We start from the raw sequence: 16,156 nt of genomic DNA, 5'->3' as shown, positions 1-16,156 counted from the left end.
CCTCAACCACTTGGGTTAGGGCATCATATTGTCAACTAGAGGCTCACATAATTCAATTTTAACCAAAATCGTTTTTTAACAAGTCCATTTTGATTCTTGGATATTAGCTTTCTGTTTAAACCTAACATGTTTTGATAAGATTTTTCATATGTTTTGGATAATCGGTACAACTAGTTTTTAATTCAATTAATCGTTAATTAAAAAAAATGTGTTTGGATAAACCTATAAAAAACTGTTTGTTTTTTTTTAATTCAAAGCAACTCCAATTAAAAAGATTCTTTCTTATATTTGGATTTAAAATAGTAATATAATCAGATAAATATATGTTTTTAATCGGATAAAATTTTATTTTTTCCTAACCGGTTAAAAATCCGGTGAAAAACATTTGGTGACCTAATTTTATAAACTAATTATATAAAAAATTGGTTCATAGTTTAAAAAACCGGTCTACTTTGTTAAGATTTATTGTCAAAACTTGATACCGTTGTCTGTTGGACTATAAATTCTTAGATAATCAAATAGTAATTAGTTATAAAAGGACTCCAAAATGCTCTGATAGAATGTTGGGATCTTATGTTTTATGGCTAAACTTAGTATTACGAGTTTATGTAACAATAACCAACTAGTTTAGCTTATGATGCATGGATAAGGTATCTTGATTTTGATTATATGATTAGTTCAAAGTTAAATAAATAGTTCTACATAGTCAGTACAATCATTAATCATTAACATATGTACATAATATTCTTACTTTGTATGGTACAAATGTTAAATGAACACGCTATTGTAGTTATCAGTGATTCAGTTACACTTTTGATGGTGTGATTTTATATTTTTAATATCATTCACAAATATACAACAATCTGTATATTCAGAAGAAAAAAAGCTAAAAGCAAAGACCATAAAGGTTAATAATAATAATAATAATAATAATAGTAATGATAATCATAATCATAATCATACATAATAATGATAATGATAATCATAATGATACATATCACTATATCAGGCTCAGCCCTGAAGGAGTGCGGGGTGCGCTGCATATTATTCACAAAAATAAAAATAAAAATAATAAGACCTGAATTTTAGCCAATTTATCTATTTAATAATAAATATATATAATATTATACAAGAAAAATTACAAATATGTCTGGTTCACTTGGTCTACGCTGGTTCTTACTTTGCAAACCCACCGGTTCGATCTCCGTATACAGCAGTTTACCTTTATGTTTGCTATAATTTTTTTTGTCGCAAGAATATTTGATCACATTTTCCTAAGTTACATTTTGAGTCCCTAATTTATATTCCACGCTTCAAATTTTATCCTTCCTCTCAAGTGTTTTTACAATTCAGTTTCTAAAAATTATATATTCGCCCTTAACTTTATGAATTGGCATTTTTTTCCTTTCTAATAAATTTAATTTATTTTTTTTAGTTTTCCCACAAGACTATTCACCCTTTTAAATTTATTTTTCTTATATATATAAAAATTATATGAGTGTCCATTTTTATTTTTCGTACAGATCCTCCAAAATCAACGGACCGACCCTGATTAGATTACAAAACAATACATACAAATTTATTCTTGTTTATAAATAAACCAATTTAATATATATTTTCATGAGTTAACTCGGTAGATCAGATGAGTTAGAATACCGAGTTTACAACCCACTCAGCTGTCAGCAAGTAAAATGAATTGTGATTTTCACTAGCGTGAAGAGTGAAGAGGTAAAGATTCTGTGTCTGCACCCACAAAAGCTTACGACGAGCACATGGGTATACTATGGGAGTACTTACAAGTTACCACACTCCTAGTAAGCGAATAATAGTACTTTACCCTATAGTGTATATTCATACTCCTATTTTTTTATTATTATTATTTTTTTAATTTTACTCACATAAACCATTTGCACGAATAATATTTTGTTTGTTATACCAGCTAGACTAGCTGAAAAGTTTAATTTTAGTTAAAAAAAAAAAAACAGTTTTTGTCTGATAAAACAATAGTGTTTAATAACTGATAAGTTAAATGAAAAATATAATATAAAATATTTAAAAAACTTGGTGATAGATAAGAATACATAAAATATATTTAGAAAGACTCGTTAACTATCAATAAACTATCTAAAATACCTTTTTAAAAACCTAGGTTATAAAATATCTTTAGTGGTCTCACCACTCCAAAAATAAACTAGTTTATATGTGTCAGGCACAATCTAAATAAAAATCACATTGTTCACGTTGTATGATGTCAAAATATTCGATCAAAAATGAAAATGAGAGCATTAAAAATACAATCCATAAATTACAAGAATACTACAAATCTTCAGTTGGTTCGTCCTCTTCTTTACTTGAATTACTCGAATCAGCAAGAGGCCTCTTGATTGCTGAAAATGAAAACATCCACCACTCGTTAAAAACTAATAAATTTGATGTTGTTACAATTTTATTTTATAATGTTTTTTCCTAATTAAACAATCAGTTGCTACTAAGTATGTGACATACCTATACTAAAAAGATATAATTCTAGATTCAACACGCCTAAATTTTTTGATGAAATATACTGAGATTCCAACATTCATCCAATAAAATTTGCAACATGTTTAAAAAGTCTCGAGAACGTTTTGGTTTTCACATTTAAGTAGTTTAAATGTTCTTTTTATAATACATATAAGACATAATTTTACACTTTTACATAGATAAATTATTCTTATGATGCATCTTAAATAAAACAATCTTTCTTTCTCAAAATCACATATAAAACATTAAATTTTTTAACACCACTTCTAATTAGGGGGTAAAACAGTAATTTATTCTCATTAAGACAAACTGTTCAAAAGCGAGAACAACCTTTATGTAGAAACTATAGACATCATTATCCATTCAGCTACTTTATCCATACAGTACTTGAAAGGAAAAAAGAAAAAGCAAAAGCCCTTACTGAGTATGTGTTGTATAGACAAAAAATATGTTTCTCTTTTGGACCGAATAAACAATCTATATGTGAGTGAATGACCATTTTACCACTCTGGTTATAAGTGATGCCGAGTAAGGGGATGTTTTTGTTTGACTTAATAAGCTCAGTGTAAGCACTTAATCCTGGCAACTATACAAGGTTGATGGTTGTTTCTTTTTCACTTAATCTAGACAAAATGACTTAACAAGTTAAGCCAAAAAGACATGGCTTAATGGGTTAAGACACCAACCCTTTACCATTTGCCCTTTTTTTCCTCCCAACTCGTCACATGTTAAAATTGATACCATTATATCAAAAAGAAACAACTCCTTAGTACATGATATGATAGGCATATAGGAAAAACTGAAAGAGGGTAATAGTGTAAAAACTCACATTTAACAGATGATCCAGCAAGACAAGTGAGCCTAGACTTGGTATTAACTTCAGCTAATGGAATTGACTTATTCTTATTAGCCATACGAACATCCCAAACACGAATAATTCCATCTGAAGATGCAGATGCCACCAAAAACAGTTCATCATCAGATGCTCCATCAATCTTTGAAAGCACTACAATTCCTTTTAAACGAGATGAATGTGCATCCTCAATGCAATATGCAACCTTCCCACTAACTGTATCCCATGCTGTAAGATTCCTGTCCTCTCCACCACCATATACAAGTCCATTCTGTCACAATTTCATACTTATTTCAGATTATAAAGCAAACTCTATACTGTATATCAGAACAGATTATAGTATACAGTATACAACTATACATAAGTAAAGAATAAACAGCAAACTAACCATGCCAGGTGCGATGCAAAGAACTTTTTTCTTGGATTCCAATTCAAGAATCAGTTTTGCATCCTCTGCTTCGTGCACAGAGATTTTCTCATCCATTACCATGAAGAACTTATCACCACTACAATCAAATTTCACCATGGAAGCTTCTTTCCCCAAGCTACAACAGAAACTCCTCCTTCCTCTAACCAAATTCACCATAGCTAAACACGAATCTCTCCCCACTGTCAACGCCAACTTCCCCGACGGATGAACAGACAAATCGTTAACACCCTTTTTATGTATCTTCATCGTCTTTAGGTGAACGAAGGGGTCGGCGTCGTAGAACGAGATGTTACCGTCGTCATACGCGGAGAACAGGTTACGAGGAAAAGAGGACAGGGACGGAGGGGTATAGAGGGCGAGCGATGTGACGGTGGCGGTTGGATCGTTAAGTGAACCAACCTCCGATGAAGTTGATAGGTCGTATATTTTGATGGTGTCATCGGAGCCACCTGATACAGCGACGGAGCCGGCGACGGCGACGGACTTAATTGGTGAAAGATGTGATGGAAAAGAGAAAATTGGGGACAAGGTTAGGGTTTCGGTGGAGTGTTTTAGGGTTTTGAGCTTGAAACCCCAGATGAATCGCTCGTATGATCCTGCTACCAGACTCATATCTGCAGATTTTGATCGTCTCTTTCAAATCTCCACAGAGCGACGAACCTCTTAGAGACCTAAAACCCTTTGAGAAGAAAACGTCTGTATCTTTTAGGGTTTTAGGACGAGCCCTATTTTCACAATATTTATTAAGGGGGTGTTTGGGATATCTTTTTACCTTCAAAAATCATTTTTGTAAAATGACTTTTTTACGAAAGATGTTTTTAAAAATGTGTTTGGATTAGCTTTTGAGAAGCAAAAGTCAAAAGTTGTTTTTAAAAGGTGTTTGGTTTAACTTTTACATGTAAAATGACTAAAAATGACATGCTTATATATTTATAATTATTTACTAATTTATCTATACTATTTTCTACTTAACAATTTTTTTTAAACACATATTATAATTTTGTAAACATTTTATTAGAAAATATAAAATATAGATTTCTTTTAAATATTCCTAATTTTTTTTATTATACCATTAAAAAATGTTCATACAAATTATAAATAATTCATAAAAAATATCATAGATAATATTACATTCGTCTTCGCAATGTGTTTATATCTTGTGCAATAATATCTCGTATCGCTATCATATATAAATCATCATCACTCGTGCGATGTGTACTTGGACCTTCTTCGTAAACTTCACTACTAGTATCACCTCGTATGGGATTGTAGGATTCTTGTTGTGCTCTATTAAACGCTTCTTTGCTAATGAAAATCGAAAATCAAGACAAACAAAACCAAAATCGGAGTTTGCACTTACCTGGTCGGAGAGGGAGAAAGGAGACGCCGGCAGAGAAGATCGTCGGCTTGGAGGAGGATTGTCGACGGCTTTGGAGGATGAGCGGACAAGAACGAGAAGAAAAGAAAAGAACGAGAAGAGAAGAACGTATTGATTAGGGTAGTGGTAGTTGGGGGTATATGAGTAATTTAAGTGTCAAGGCCTTCAAAAGTTCCAAAAAGTCACAGATACGTGACTTTTCCAAATGCTCCTTTTCCTTCTTTGTGAAAAGTTGGTTTTAAAAGATCTTTTACCTTTGCGAAACATCTTTTACCTCATTTTTAACTTTTTGGAAAAGATAATGGCTAAAAGATGGTTCAAAAGATAAAACAAACACCCCCTAAATCTATAGTTAATTCCTTTTGGGTTAATGTTAGACAAAACCTCTGCTTTGTTGCCTCAATTTCACTATTATGTTTCAAAAATGAGAAATTTTTGAAAAAGTTTCAAAGTTTTGGACCAGTTTATGGTTTAGTCCCAAATTAATTTTGTTAACAAAAATGTACAGAATACCGGCTAACATAATCAATTTGACCCTTTTTTACCTACTCAACAAGTAAATACTAACATGGCTAACATAATCAATTTGACCCTTTTTTACCTACTCAACAAGTAAATACTAACATGGCGAAAAATGCTGACATGGCAGGAGACAATGCATGTCATGTCAGCTTCTTATGTTTTATTGAAAAACAAATGCGGATTAAAAAGTAACAAGGATTGAACTTGTGACTTCAAATACAAACAGTCATGCCTTTAACCATCAAGCTAGATATTACTTCATGCAAAAACTAAACACATGGATTTAACCACCACGCTACAACCAGTCTTGTCATTCTATTTCTGATTTCTTTTATATATAGTAAAAAACTGATGAAATTCATTTACATTATTATTATTATTATTATTATTATTAAAAACGCAAAAAAGAAATTCTTTTTTAAATTCGTTTTTATCAATATTATTAAATAAATGTGTATATAAATACATTTTAAATACTTATTTATACGTATAATACATATTTATACATAAGAAACATATTTAAAATTTTATTTTTACATATAAAAACATATTTATGTATTCAAAAAAACGTATTTAAAATCATATTTTTTAAAATATATTTTTACAACGTATTTAAAATTGTATTTTTATTAAAATGTATTTTTACAATGTATTCAAATACGTATTTATATTTATTTTCGTTTAAAAATAATAATAAAAATAAAAATAAATAATTTTTATACAAATAATAATAATAATAATAATAATAATAATGTTCAAAAACTAATAGATTATATAGCTAGAAGCACATTTTGGTAGAGTGCGTACCAGAGTTCGAGTCCATTTGCTCTTTCTTTTTAATGTTTTTAAGGTTAATGTTTATGGATTATAGAAATTTGTTCAGCAACTAAAGCATCAAAAGCCTTCTTGCTTATGTGTAGGAGGTTGAGGGTTTGAAACCGTAAATTGGGTTAAAATTTTGTTCTTTTTTGTTAACAAAAATTAATTTTGGACTAAACCGTAAATTAGGTTAAAATTTTGGGACTTTTACATTAGTCGGTATTGTGTTCCTTTTTATTAACAAAAATTAATTTGGGACTAAACCGTAAATTGAGATAAAATTTTGGGACTTTTTCGGAGATTTCTCTTAAAAAACCTAATAGAAAACCGAACTATCGAAAATATTTAAAAAAAATTATTAAACTAAAAAAATATCTTCAAAAATAACAAACTTTAATTTGTTTTTAAAATACCATAACTCTTTTTCATTATCTCTTTTAGTTCAATGGTATTTTTAGAATATTTTATATAATTCATATCTTCTTATAACTTTTTAGTTCACAATTTGATAATCATATTTTTTTTATTAATTTTTAATTTTTTTGTTTATTATCTAAAAACACATGGAATTTATTAATTTTGTAATTTTAATAATTACACATCTAGATCAATTTATTTTTCATACAAATATTATGTTACAACAGTAACAATTTAACAAAAACTATAATTATCAAACTATAAATGTTCAAATATTTTTGTTTTGCATGAAAAAATATATCGATATAATATCTAATTATAGAGTACAAAGATTATTAATTTTTATATGTTTGGTTATTTTTAAAAACAATAAAAGTGTGTACAAAAAAAATTAGTTATCCCATGTCGTTTGATCTAGTTGTATCTTAGATTTGTTTAGATATTTTCTTTTGACCTAACAAGTTAAAACGTAGATGGATTCTCATAGAATTTCATGAAAATAAGTAACATTATTATTGGATCCGATGTCAGATAGAGTCAAGTGAAACGATATTGAAGTCACCTTAGTTATTTGAATGTTTATTTATTTAGCATATTGTACTTAAGGGAATATCATCAACATCCTTAATCATGGTACATATAGTCAATAAACAATATATATATATATATATAATTTTTTTTTTTGATGCGACATCGATCTCCGGCGAGTCTCCTGGTCTTCTGCTGCGGCGGAGATCTGACATCACAGTGCAAAGTTGTTAGAGCCGTCCCAGGGACTGTGCCCCGGGAGCGGACTCCGACGGTCAAGTTAGATCAGCTGAAAGATCTGAGATGGTTCTCCATAGCTGGAGGGAACCATCTTGGTGCTAGTGGTGGTGTATGGTGGCTGACGGCGGCAGGTGGCGGTTGAGCCACCCGGCCGGAGTATAGGGCGGCTGAGCCCAGGGGAAGGATCTCGGGAAAGAGTCCCTCTCCATGGAGGAGGTACTGTTCATTATATAGGGGACAATTAGGTCAAGCCTTGGGCCAGCCCAATTCAGGCCCAGCTAGCAAGGAGCTGGGCGAGCCCCGCCCGGAGGCGTCGGGCGAGGCTGGCGGGCACGCACCAGGTAAGGCTGGCCGGGCCGGCAGGAGAGTCCCCAGCAGGGCTGACAAGGGAGTCCCCAGCATGGCTGGCAAGGGAGTCCCCAGCAAGGCTAGCAAGGGAGTCCCCAGCAAGGCTAGCAAGGGAATGCTAGGCAGGGCTGGTAGGAGCGCGCCAGGCCAGGCTGGCGCGCTAGAGCAGTCTAGGCCATGCCAATGGACCATATATCATCAAGTCCCCCGAGTCTGGTGTTATTGGTACGCGGCAAATGACATCGGAATGGACTAAGTCATATAAACTGTGTGTCATCAAGTCCCCCTAGTCTGATGCGATTGGGTTGCTGACAATCGGATCGGACTAGATAAAGCACCAAAGCATTAAATAATAAAGAGAAATGACCGAACCTCGCCCACGAGAGCCGTGGGGTTATGCGATGAGCCAAGTACTGCTTGAGCTGACTTGATACTCCTTCATTGAGAGGAGTGCGAGCCGGTCGGTGAGATGCAACGTAACTGTTGCTGCGATCATGCGGACCGAGGTTGCTAAAGAGTGTTACGCGACACTGATGTCGGTGGAATGTCGGACCGGGGTAGCTAAGAAGCGTAAGCTTGCCATTCAGTCCCTGAGACTATTATCCGACGTGATTGTTGTGGTAGCCATGCGAGATGGGATGTCACCAGTAACCATCTACATAGTCTGCATTAATAACCATCTTGAGGATCTTTCTTGCTCGGGCTACACCTAGCTGGATTGCGGCGTACCAACCCTACTCCCCCCCTTTCTTAGAGGAGGCGAGGAATAGATTCCGAGAGCTGGACGACTAGGTTGCTAGCGAGGGTCACGCAGTGAGACTATTGCCGATAGCCAGACAATAGAATTGTTGAGGGATAGGCAGTGAGGCTATAGGTTGGGGTTGCATAGCAAGACCGTTCCCGAGAGCCAGGAAACAGAGGTGTTGTGGGGTACGCGGTGAGGCTACAGGTAAGGTTGTGCAGCGAGACCATTCCCAAGAGCCAGGAAACAGAGATGTTGTGGGGTACGCGGCTAGGCTACAGGTCGGGTTACGCAGCAAGACCGTTTCCGAGAGCCAGGAAACAGAGATGCTGTGGGGTACGCGGTTAGGCTACAGGTCGGGTTACGCAGCAAGACCGTTTCCGAGAGCCAGGAAACAGAGATGCTGTGGGGTTGTAGGTAGCAGGGCCGCTGTCGGGATGACTTTCTTGCTGGAGAGTATCCTCACTATAGCATGGTGTAATGTAGATAACACTTCATCGATCGTCCGAGCACAAGAGAACCATGATGACTGTGAGAGAGGAAGCACCAAGATCATGGTGTGGAATAAGCTTGTGATGCGCGACTTATGGTGCACGACTTATGTTGCGCGACTTAGGAGAGTAGCTTGGGCTTAGCAGCCAATGATCATGGAGATGTTACGCGGGAGAGCAACACGCGTAATGTATTGGGCTTGGCTGCCAGCGATCGTAGGTAAATCACGCGGAAGAGCGTCGCGTGGAATGGTCGGAGCAAGTTGCTGTAATGGAGTCGGGCTGAGAAGCCAGGCGGCTCGAGGCGAGGGTACTGAACCTCGCATGCGGAGCGTGCCGCTACAATGGAGTCGGGCTGAGAAGCCAGGCGACTCGAGGCGAGGGTACTGAACCTCGCATGCGGAGCTTGCCGCTATAATGGAGTCGGGCTGAGAAGCCAGGCGACTTGAGGCGAAGGTACTGAACCTCGCATGCGGAGCGTGCCGCTATAATGGAGTCGGGCTGAGAAGCCAGGCGACTCGAGGCGAGGGTACTGAACGTCGCATGCGGAGCTTGCCGCTATAATGGAGTCGGGCTGAGAAGCCAGGCGACTCGAGGCGAGGGTACTGAACCTCGCATGCGGAGCGTGCCGCTATAATGGAGTCGGGCTGAGAAGCCAGGCGACTCGAGGCGAGGGTACTGAACCTCGCATGCGGAGCTTGCCGCTATAATGGAGTCGGGCTGAGAAGCCAGGCGACTCGAGGCGAGGGTACTGAACCTCGCATGCGGAGCGTGCCGCTATAATGAAGTCGGGCTGAGAAGCCAGGCGACTCGAGGCGAGGGTACTGAACCTCGCATGCGGAGCTTGCCGCTATAATGGAGTCGGGCTGAGAAGCCAGGCGACTCGAGGCGAGGGTATTGAACCTCGCATGCGGAGCTTGGCGCTCTACAATTTATGTGTCTAGCCCGTGTGACAAGTCTGGGTTAAAGCGGAATGGTACCTGATGCTTTGTTGCATCGCTAGTCGTACTAATAACCGATGCCTCGCTGTCTTGACTGTTTGTCGAGGGCTATGCGGGGGTGCTACTTAGAGCTGGATAGTGTAGCTATCGTCAAGTGGTGCGTAGCGAGACCGCCGTCGAGAGCTGGTCATCAGGGTCGCTAAGAACTAAGCACCGACCTGCTAGCGATAGATGAGCAGCACGACCGCTGAAAGCTGGGCAACGAGACTACCGAGGATTGAACAGCGGGGCTGAGCTTCCGACTCGGAATATTAATATCACCTCGGGAGTGCACTGTCATGCATAACATCAGTCCTTCATGTACTTTAACTCTGCCCCTTCGGAGTCACTTATGCATGGTGTCGTACCGACCCTACTCCCCCCCTCCCCCTTTTTTTTTCTTAGAGGGGGCGAAGAAAAGGGAAATATGGATGTACAACTGCTGGAAGCTGAGATACATAGCTGCTGGAAAGAGCTAGGCGACACAAGTGCTCACAAAAAGCGGATAGCACGGCTGCCGAGGGCTAAGCAGCGCAACTGCTGGGAGTCAGACAAAGTAGCTGTTGATGGTTGGGCTTTGCAGCTGCTGAGCTAGGTCATGTCGCTGCTGAAGGTCGAGCTGTGCGGCTACTGAGAGTTGGGTAGTAAGACTAGCGGGGATCGGTTAACATGAATGGTGAGATCAGATTAGCAAGACTTCCCGGGATTGGTCAACACGACTGCTGATAGCCGCGTAGCGCAGTTACTGATGGCTATTTCGGAATGCTTCACGAGTAGTAGTAGTAATGTACTACTCTTCCCCTCTCCTTTTTTTTTTTTTGAAAATATCGAGTGATTTGGGCCACAACACGTATTCTGAGAGTGCATTCTGTTGAGCGTGGCTTGCGGTGCGCGAATGTTAAATGACTGATTTTGGCTTTGTAAAATTGGCCCATTAAATATCAATTTATGGGGTCCGGATTTGTTAAAGCCCAAAATTACTATTATTGTTGGAGCCAGCTAATAATCAGCCCAAATTCACAATTATATTTATATATATATATATATATATATATATATATATATATATATATATATATATATATATATATATATATGCGGATCCATTTGATATAGGATGAGCCCAAAAAGAAATGAAAGCCCATATGCAGCCTGTTAGGGTTTATGGAGTTGGAGGCCCAAATCCCTTTTTCGCTGTGTACGTGCGTTTGAACGTCCATAGGTATCAAAAGTGTGTTTGACTTTTATCTTACAGCCGCTTTTCCCCCTTACTCTCACGATCTGTTCCAAGAATGCTACAAAGAAGAAAGGAAACGACGGCGATCTAGCCATCGGCGCTAATCAGTTGAGTCGCCGGCTGGATGTGATTTGGCGGTGATGGGAGAGAAGCTTTTAGCGGGTGGCGATCGGAAATGATATGGCTCCAGTCGGTGGTTATGTTTGAAGCAAGTCCAACAGATCAGTCAGTACCACCGGTAACGGGGTTGAGGAAAGCGGTTGCTGCTGGAGGCGTTAAAGATGACCGGTGACCGCTGCTGGTGCCGACACTGCTGTGAAGCGATGGTTGCTGGGGGTCGTCGAGGTGAATGGAGTTGTGAGTCCGGCAGCGACGGGCGCTGGGGCTAGTTTGGTTGATGGGTGGTTCCGGTGATATTTTGGTGATGTCTTAGATCCGATAGGTGGCGACTACTCGAACACAGCAGGCCGGCGATTGATTGTTTTTGGGTTCCGTGTGCTGGGGGAACGGCGGCGACTTGCTGGGTCGTCGCTTGAAGTTGTTCAGCGATATCAGGTTGTCCCTTGGGGTAGCAAACGATGGATGGGTTGTGGCAGGCAACTGATTCTATCAATGATGCGTTGCTAGATGTTGGTACTGTGGATGACGTCTGTTACTAGGACTGCCTCGCGATGGTGATTGGCGATTGGTGGTGATTTGGTTGCAGGTTGTCTGGTGGTGACGATGGTCACTAAAGTTAGAGCTGCCTTTGTCGGCTGCAGGTGATCCGACGAGGTTTGGTGGAGATCGGGGAAGGCTTTGACTGCCCGGAAGATGTGTTGACCCGGTGGATCCCGACTCTTTTGTTTTTTCTGTACATAAGGGATTGGACCAGGTGGGGTCCAACTTTGTTTTTGTATAGACAACCCTGTCATTTGTCTGGTGCACTGTGCACCTTTACCCCCCCCCCCCCCCCCCCGTTTTGTTGTCGTTTGTAGGGTTAGAGATGACAACTCATTGTTGTAATATTTTGTACAATTTACTGTAAATATGAGCTGTAAAATTTTCTCTGTTTGCGTGTGCAGTTGCTTTTGTATACATGTTATCACTTCTTTGTGTAGAACTCACTTTCTCACTTTCTGTCTCTTTTTTTTTCTTTCCTTCTTTTTTTTTTTGAAAACCATTTACTGAAATGGTAACTAAAATATAAAGGTAACTTTAAGATGGGTTAAAAATAAATAAATGGAGGGTGAAAAATATACGAAATTCTCAAATGGGAGTTTTGGAAGTTTAAGAACATAAAAGAGTTCATTTATTTTTACTTCAAGTTTTTAGACAACTTGAGTGAATCTTGAAAATCGTAAACTAAATGAGATTTTCAGAAAAATACATGGACTGAAAGTGGGTTAAGACCCATCAAGACATCTCCTCCCTTCTTTTTCTTTTTGAAGGTTTTTATGAAATGTACAAGCCATATGGCTGTATGTACAAATACTTGTTGCAGTGGGAGTGAAGATGCTCACAGAAAATCTTTACTAAAAACGATTTTCTGATAATATATGGATTGAAATGGGATAAAAATTCATAAAAATTTCTTTTCTGTTCAACTTTCTGGAAAGACACCAAAACATAAACAAAAACGAATCTGAAAGGGTTTTCTTCCCCTAAACTTTCTTTCCTTCTCAAGATGCGAGCAAGAACAGATCTGGAAAAAATTCCGTGTCTCTTCTCTAAACTTCTAAAGAAAGCACCAAAACAACTTATATGAAGTTGTACATAAGATTTTGCAAACTGATGGTGGTTTCTTGATAGCATAAACTGAAAGTAAAGTAGATAATTACGAAAAAAGTTCTTCAACTCTCAAATTGCTTGGATAAAACACCAAGATATGAACAAAGACGAAGAAGAGCTCCTGAGAACTTCTTCTTTCCCCGAAAATATGATTAAAACGGGTCTGAGTTGGTGTTTTGAAACTTGAGAGATGATTAACTAAACAAAAACTTTCAAATCTAGAGATCTGAGCTAAAAATGAAGTAGATCAACAGATCTGAGTTGGTGTCATCAGTTTTTTTTTTTTGCTGATTTTATATGAAGGCAAATAAAAAAAATATAAAGAGGGGATATTTGCATCATTTCACAGATCTATATTAACTGTTTAAGGCGTAAGGACCAAGGGTGATACCAAACACTGAAATAAGGATCACTTGTCATTAAATCCCAATACTAGTACCAAAATTGATGATTTGTTCAAACCACAGGGACCAAAACTGTATTTTACTCTAAAGGTAAGAAAACAGAAAGTGCAAGACGGAGAGATAAAGGCCAGAAAACACAGAACGGAAGGTCAGTTTCACCGGAGAAATTGGGCCAGACACGGAGGAGGCATCATTGGCCGGTCCTCGTTGTTAAACCAGATGAGTGAGTTACAGAACGAACCTTCCTCTCCTCCTCCTCCGCCGCCGCCAGCATCCACAGAATCGCCTTCTAGCCCACCGTCTGCACCATCGGACGACCCTCCTCCTTGTCGTTTCGATCCCTGCCGCAGTAAGCCGTCTTTCTCATAATCTTCTTCTTTCATCATTCTACCATTGTTGGCACTATTACATTATCTATATTGATTTGTAGTTATAACCTTTCCTCAGTGTTTCTCATTCTTAAAGGGTTTTCCATTTGCAATTTGATGTTAATCTTGTATATACTGCCGGCTGCGTGTTAGACTGTTCTCCGTATGATTGATGATTGATGTATTAATTAACTTCTCGATCGTGAGTTCTTGCTAGTTACTAAACACTTTTGCTAGGGTTTTCAGGACAATTACCAATATTCCCAAAAAAACATAGGGATACCGGATATTCTTGTAAAAAGATTTGAAGCTGACAATTGTAAGCAGTTTGTTGTGATTGCTAAAGGGTGCTATACAATTTTTTATAGAAGGATAAACTTGGTTTAATCTTGCTGTTCTTGAGCAGTTGAGCTTGTGGTTTATTTGTCAGCCATCTGATATGAATTTGTCAAATTAACTCGTTAAAGATATGAAAAGTGGCTACTATGCATAAGTCATAACCTTCTTTCTTGCCTTAGTGTCTACAGTCTAAATCATAACCCTTTCTCATTTTGTAGCAATTGGTATCATCAAAAGGAAAGCATTGATAAAAGACTTGGCAGCTGTTTACCATGCAGAGTGTCTTGCATATTGCCAAGAGCTTTTAGAACTTCAAAGAAAATGTGAAGAGGTATGATTAATGAACACAATCACATCCCTTTATGTGTACAAAATCTTTTTACATAATTATTGTTTCTGAATATTGTATGAAACTTTGTGTTTTTTGCAGCCATATCCAGATATAAAAGTTGCAGCAGATTCAAGGAAAGAAACAATGAGGCCACCAAAACGACTGAAGAAATCACGCTAGTCAACTTTTCACATCGCCTGTTTCATTCTTATAATTACATGCATGTATTGTATATAATCAACTTCAAGTGAGGTGTACTTGTTCTAAATGGTTATCCTTTCTACCTAGATTTTGTGTACTGATGAAAATGCCCATATTCTTAGATACATATTCTTTTGTAACATGCTCACTCTTTTGAATACAACAGACCTGGATATGACTAAAATCCCTCACATTTAGACTGTTCATAAACCTTGTGTTTGATTTTCTAGAAAGTTCATGAAGCATGATGCTACTTGCAATCAGAATTTTGATAGTCACTTCTTCCTTAAACTTAACTTTTTGGTTAGTTTGTTTTCTTTGGTAGAGTTGTTTCAAATTGACCACTCATGTTAGAGAAAGGAAATTAAGTGGGTCAAAACTAGTTGAACTTCTAAAGTGCCTTAATGACAAACAAAAATCTGTAAAATTTGTGTGTGATAATTGGACTAAGATGTCTTTTAACCTTTTGGAGCCTCCTCTTTCTACCAAAATTGGTAGAGTCCTTGTCCACTTCAACTAGCGCCATTTGCAAAACGTCCATGTGGTTGACACCATTTTTTGCACCACTAAGTTGTAAAAATTGTTGAGCTTACAAATCTTTTGTTTCAAGTCAAGAAACTTTGATGATATTTGATTGACACTCCAGTATTCCGCCCTATTAAGTTTTAGAATTTGGCCAAAATGTGCTCACAAAAAGCACCCGCACGCTAACGTTGACCCAAGCACGGCACATTACCTCTATCTCCCTTGCATTCCAATTTTGTTTGTCGTTATTTTTAGAGATCTTACCTCATCCTGATTGTTTGAGTTATGTTTAGGTGGAAATAGTGAATACGAGGTGGAGTTTGGGAAAGTTGTATTTGGAGATGAAATTGTTTGGGTGAATTGAGTAATTTGGTAAAACTAAGTTGGGATGAAAGAACGAGATTCTGATGGTAGTGATAGAAAGGTAGCGATGCGTTGTTCAACGCGTAAGGGTTATCGAATCTTGGGGTTGTTGAAGTTGTGAAAAGATTATTGTTTAATGGTGGGATGGTCAGGTTTGGATCCATTTGTAAGAAATTGGTAGGTTTAAAAGAGATTTTAACGAAAAAGTTGGATGGGATGTGAAATAGAAAATATAGTTTGTTTTTTATAAAGTTTATTTTAGAAATAAAGAAAAAATGAAAAATGCATTAAATGGGTGTTGTTGGCCGTGAAGGACAGCTCCACCACTCCACTTAGGCATTATGAGCCAT

General features: G+C 37.7%; 2 protein-coding genes across 2 annotated transcripts; one reads left to right on the top strand and one right to left on the bottom strand.

Annotated features, from left to right (window-relative positions):
• Nucleotides 1-2,162: 2,162 nt before the first annotated feature.
• LOC145104179 (Transducin/WD40 repeat-like superfamily protein) lies at nt 2,163-4,508 on the bottom strand. The gene is made up of 3 exons (XM_079041462.1): nt 3,762-4,508; nt 3,350-3,644; nt 2,163-2,387 (listed from the first exon to the last, which is right to left on the bottom strand). Exons 1-3 carry the CDS (start codon nt 4,413-4,415, stop codon nt 2,317-2,319), a joined length of 1,020 nt encoding a protein of 339 aa, XP_078897588.1. The 5' UTR covers nt 4,416-4,508; the 3' UTR covers nt 2,163-2,316.
• Nucleotides 4,509-13,792: 9,284 nt separating this feature from the next.
• On the top strand, nt 13,793-15,128 carry LOC145109746 (uncharacterized). The gene is made up of 3 exons (XM_079046914.1): nt 13,793-14,028; nt 14,605-14,717; nt 14,817-15,128. The coding sequence occupies exons 1-3, from the start codon at nt 13,899-13,901 to the stop codon at nt 14,895-14,897; spliced, it is 324 nt and encodes a 107-aa protein (XP_078903040.1). The 5' UTR covers nt 13,793-13,898; the 3' UTR covers nt 14,898-15,128.
• The last annotated feature ends 1,028 nt before the right edge of the window (nt 15,129-16,156 follow it).

Source organism: Lactuca virosa, chromosome 4 (genome assembly GCF_052849685.1).
Source record: "Lactuca virosa cultivar CGN04683 chromosome 4, Lactuca_virosa_CGN04683_v6, whole genome shotgun sequence".
Lineage (NCBI taxonomy): Eukaryota > Viridiplantae > Streptophyta > Magnoliopsida > Asterales > Asteraceae > Lactuca > Lactuca virosa.
Note: the sequence above shows the minus strand (reverse complement) of the source record. Positions and strands in the feature narration are given on the sequence as shown.

Coding starts and splice junctions, on each gene's coding strand:
- LOC145104179 (XM_079041462.1), bottom strand. CDS start 4,415: ATGAGTCTGGTAGCAGGATCATACGAGCGATTCATCTGGGGTTTCAAG. Junction 3,645..3,761: donor TTTGCATCGCACCTGGCATG/GTTAGTTTGCTG, acceptor AAATTGTGACAG/AATGGACTTGTATATGGTGG. Junction 2,388..3,349: donor TGCTGGATCATCTGTTAAAT/GTGAGTTTTTAC, acceptor TTTCATTTTCAG/CAATCAAGAGGCCTCTTGCT.
- LOC145109746 (XM_079046914.1), top strand. CDS start 13,899: ATGAGTGAGTTACAGAACGAACCTTCCTCTCCTCCTCCTCCGCCGCCG. Junction 14,029..14,604: donor TCGTTTCGATCCCTGCCGCA/GTAAGCCGTCTT, acceptor CTCATTTTGTAG/CAATTGGTATCATCAAAAGG. Junction 14,718..14,816: donor TTCAAAGAAAATGTGAAGAG/GTATGATTAATG, acceptor TGTTTTTTGCAG/CCATATCCAGATATAAAAGT.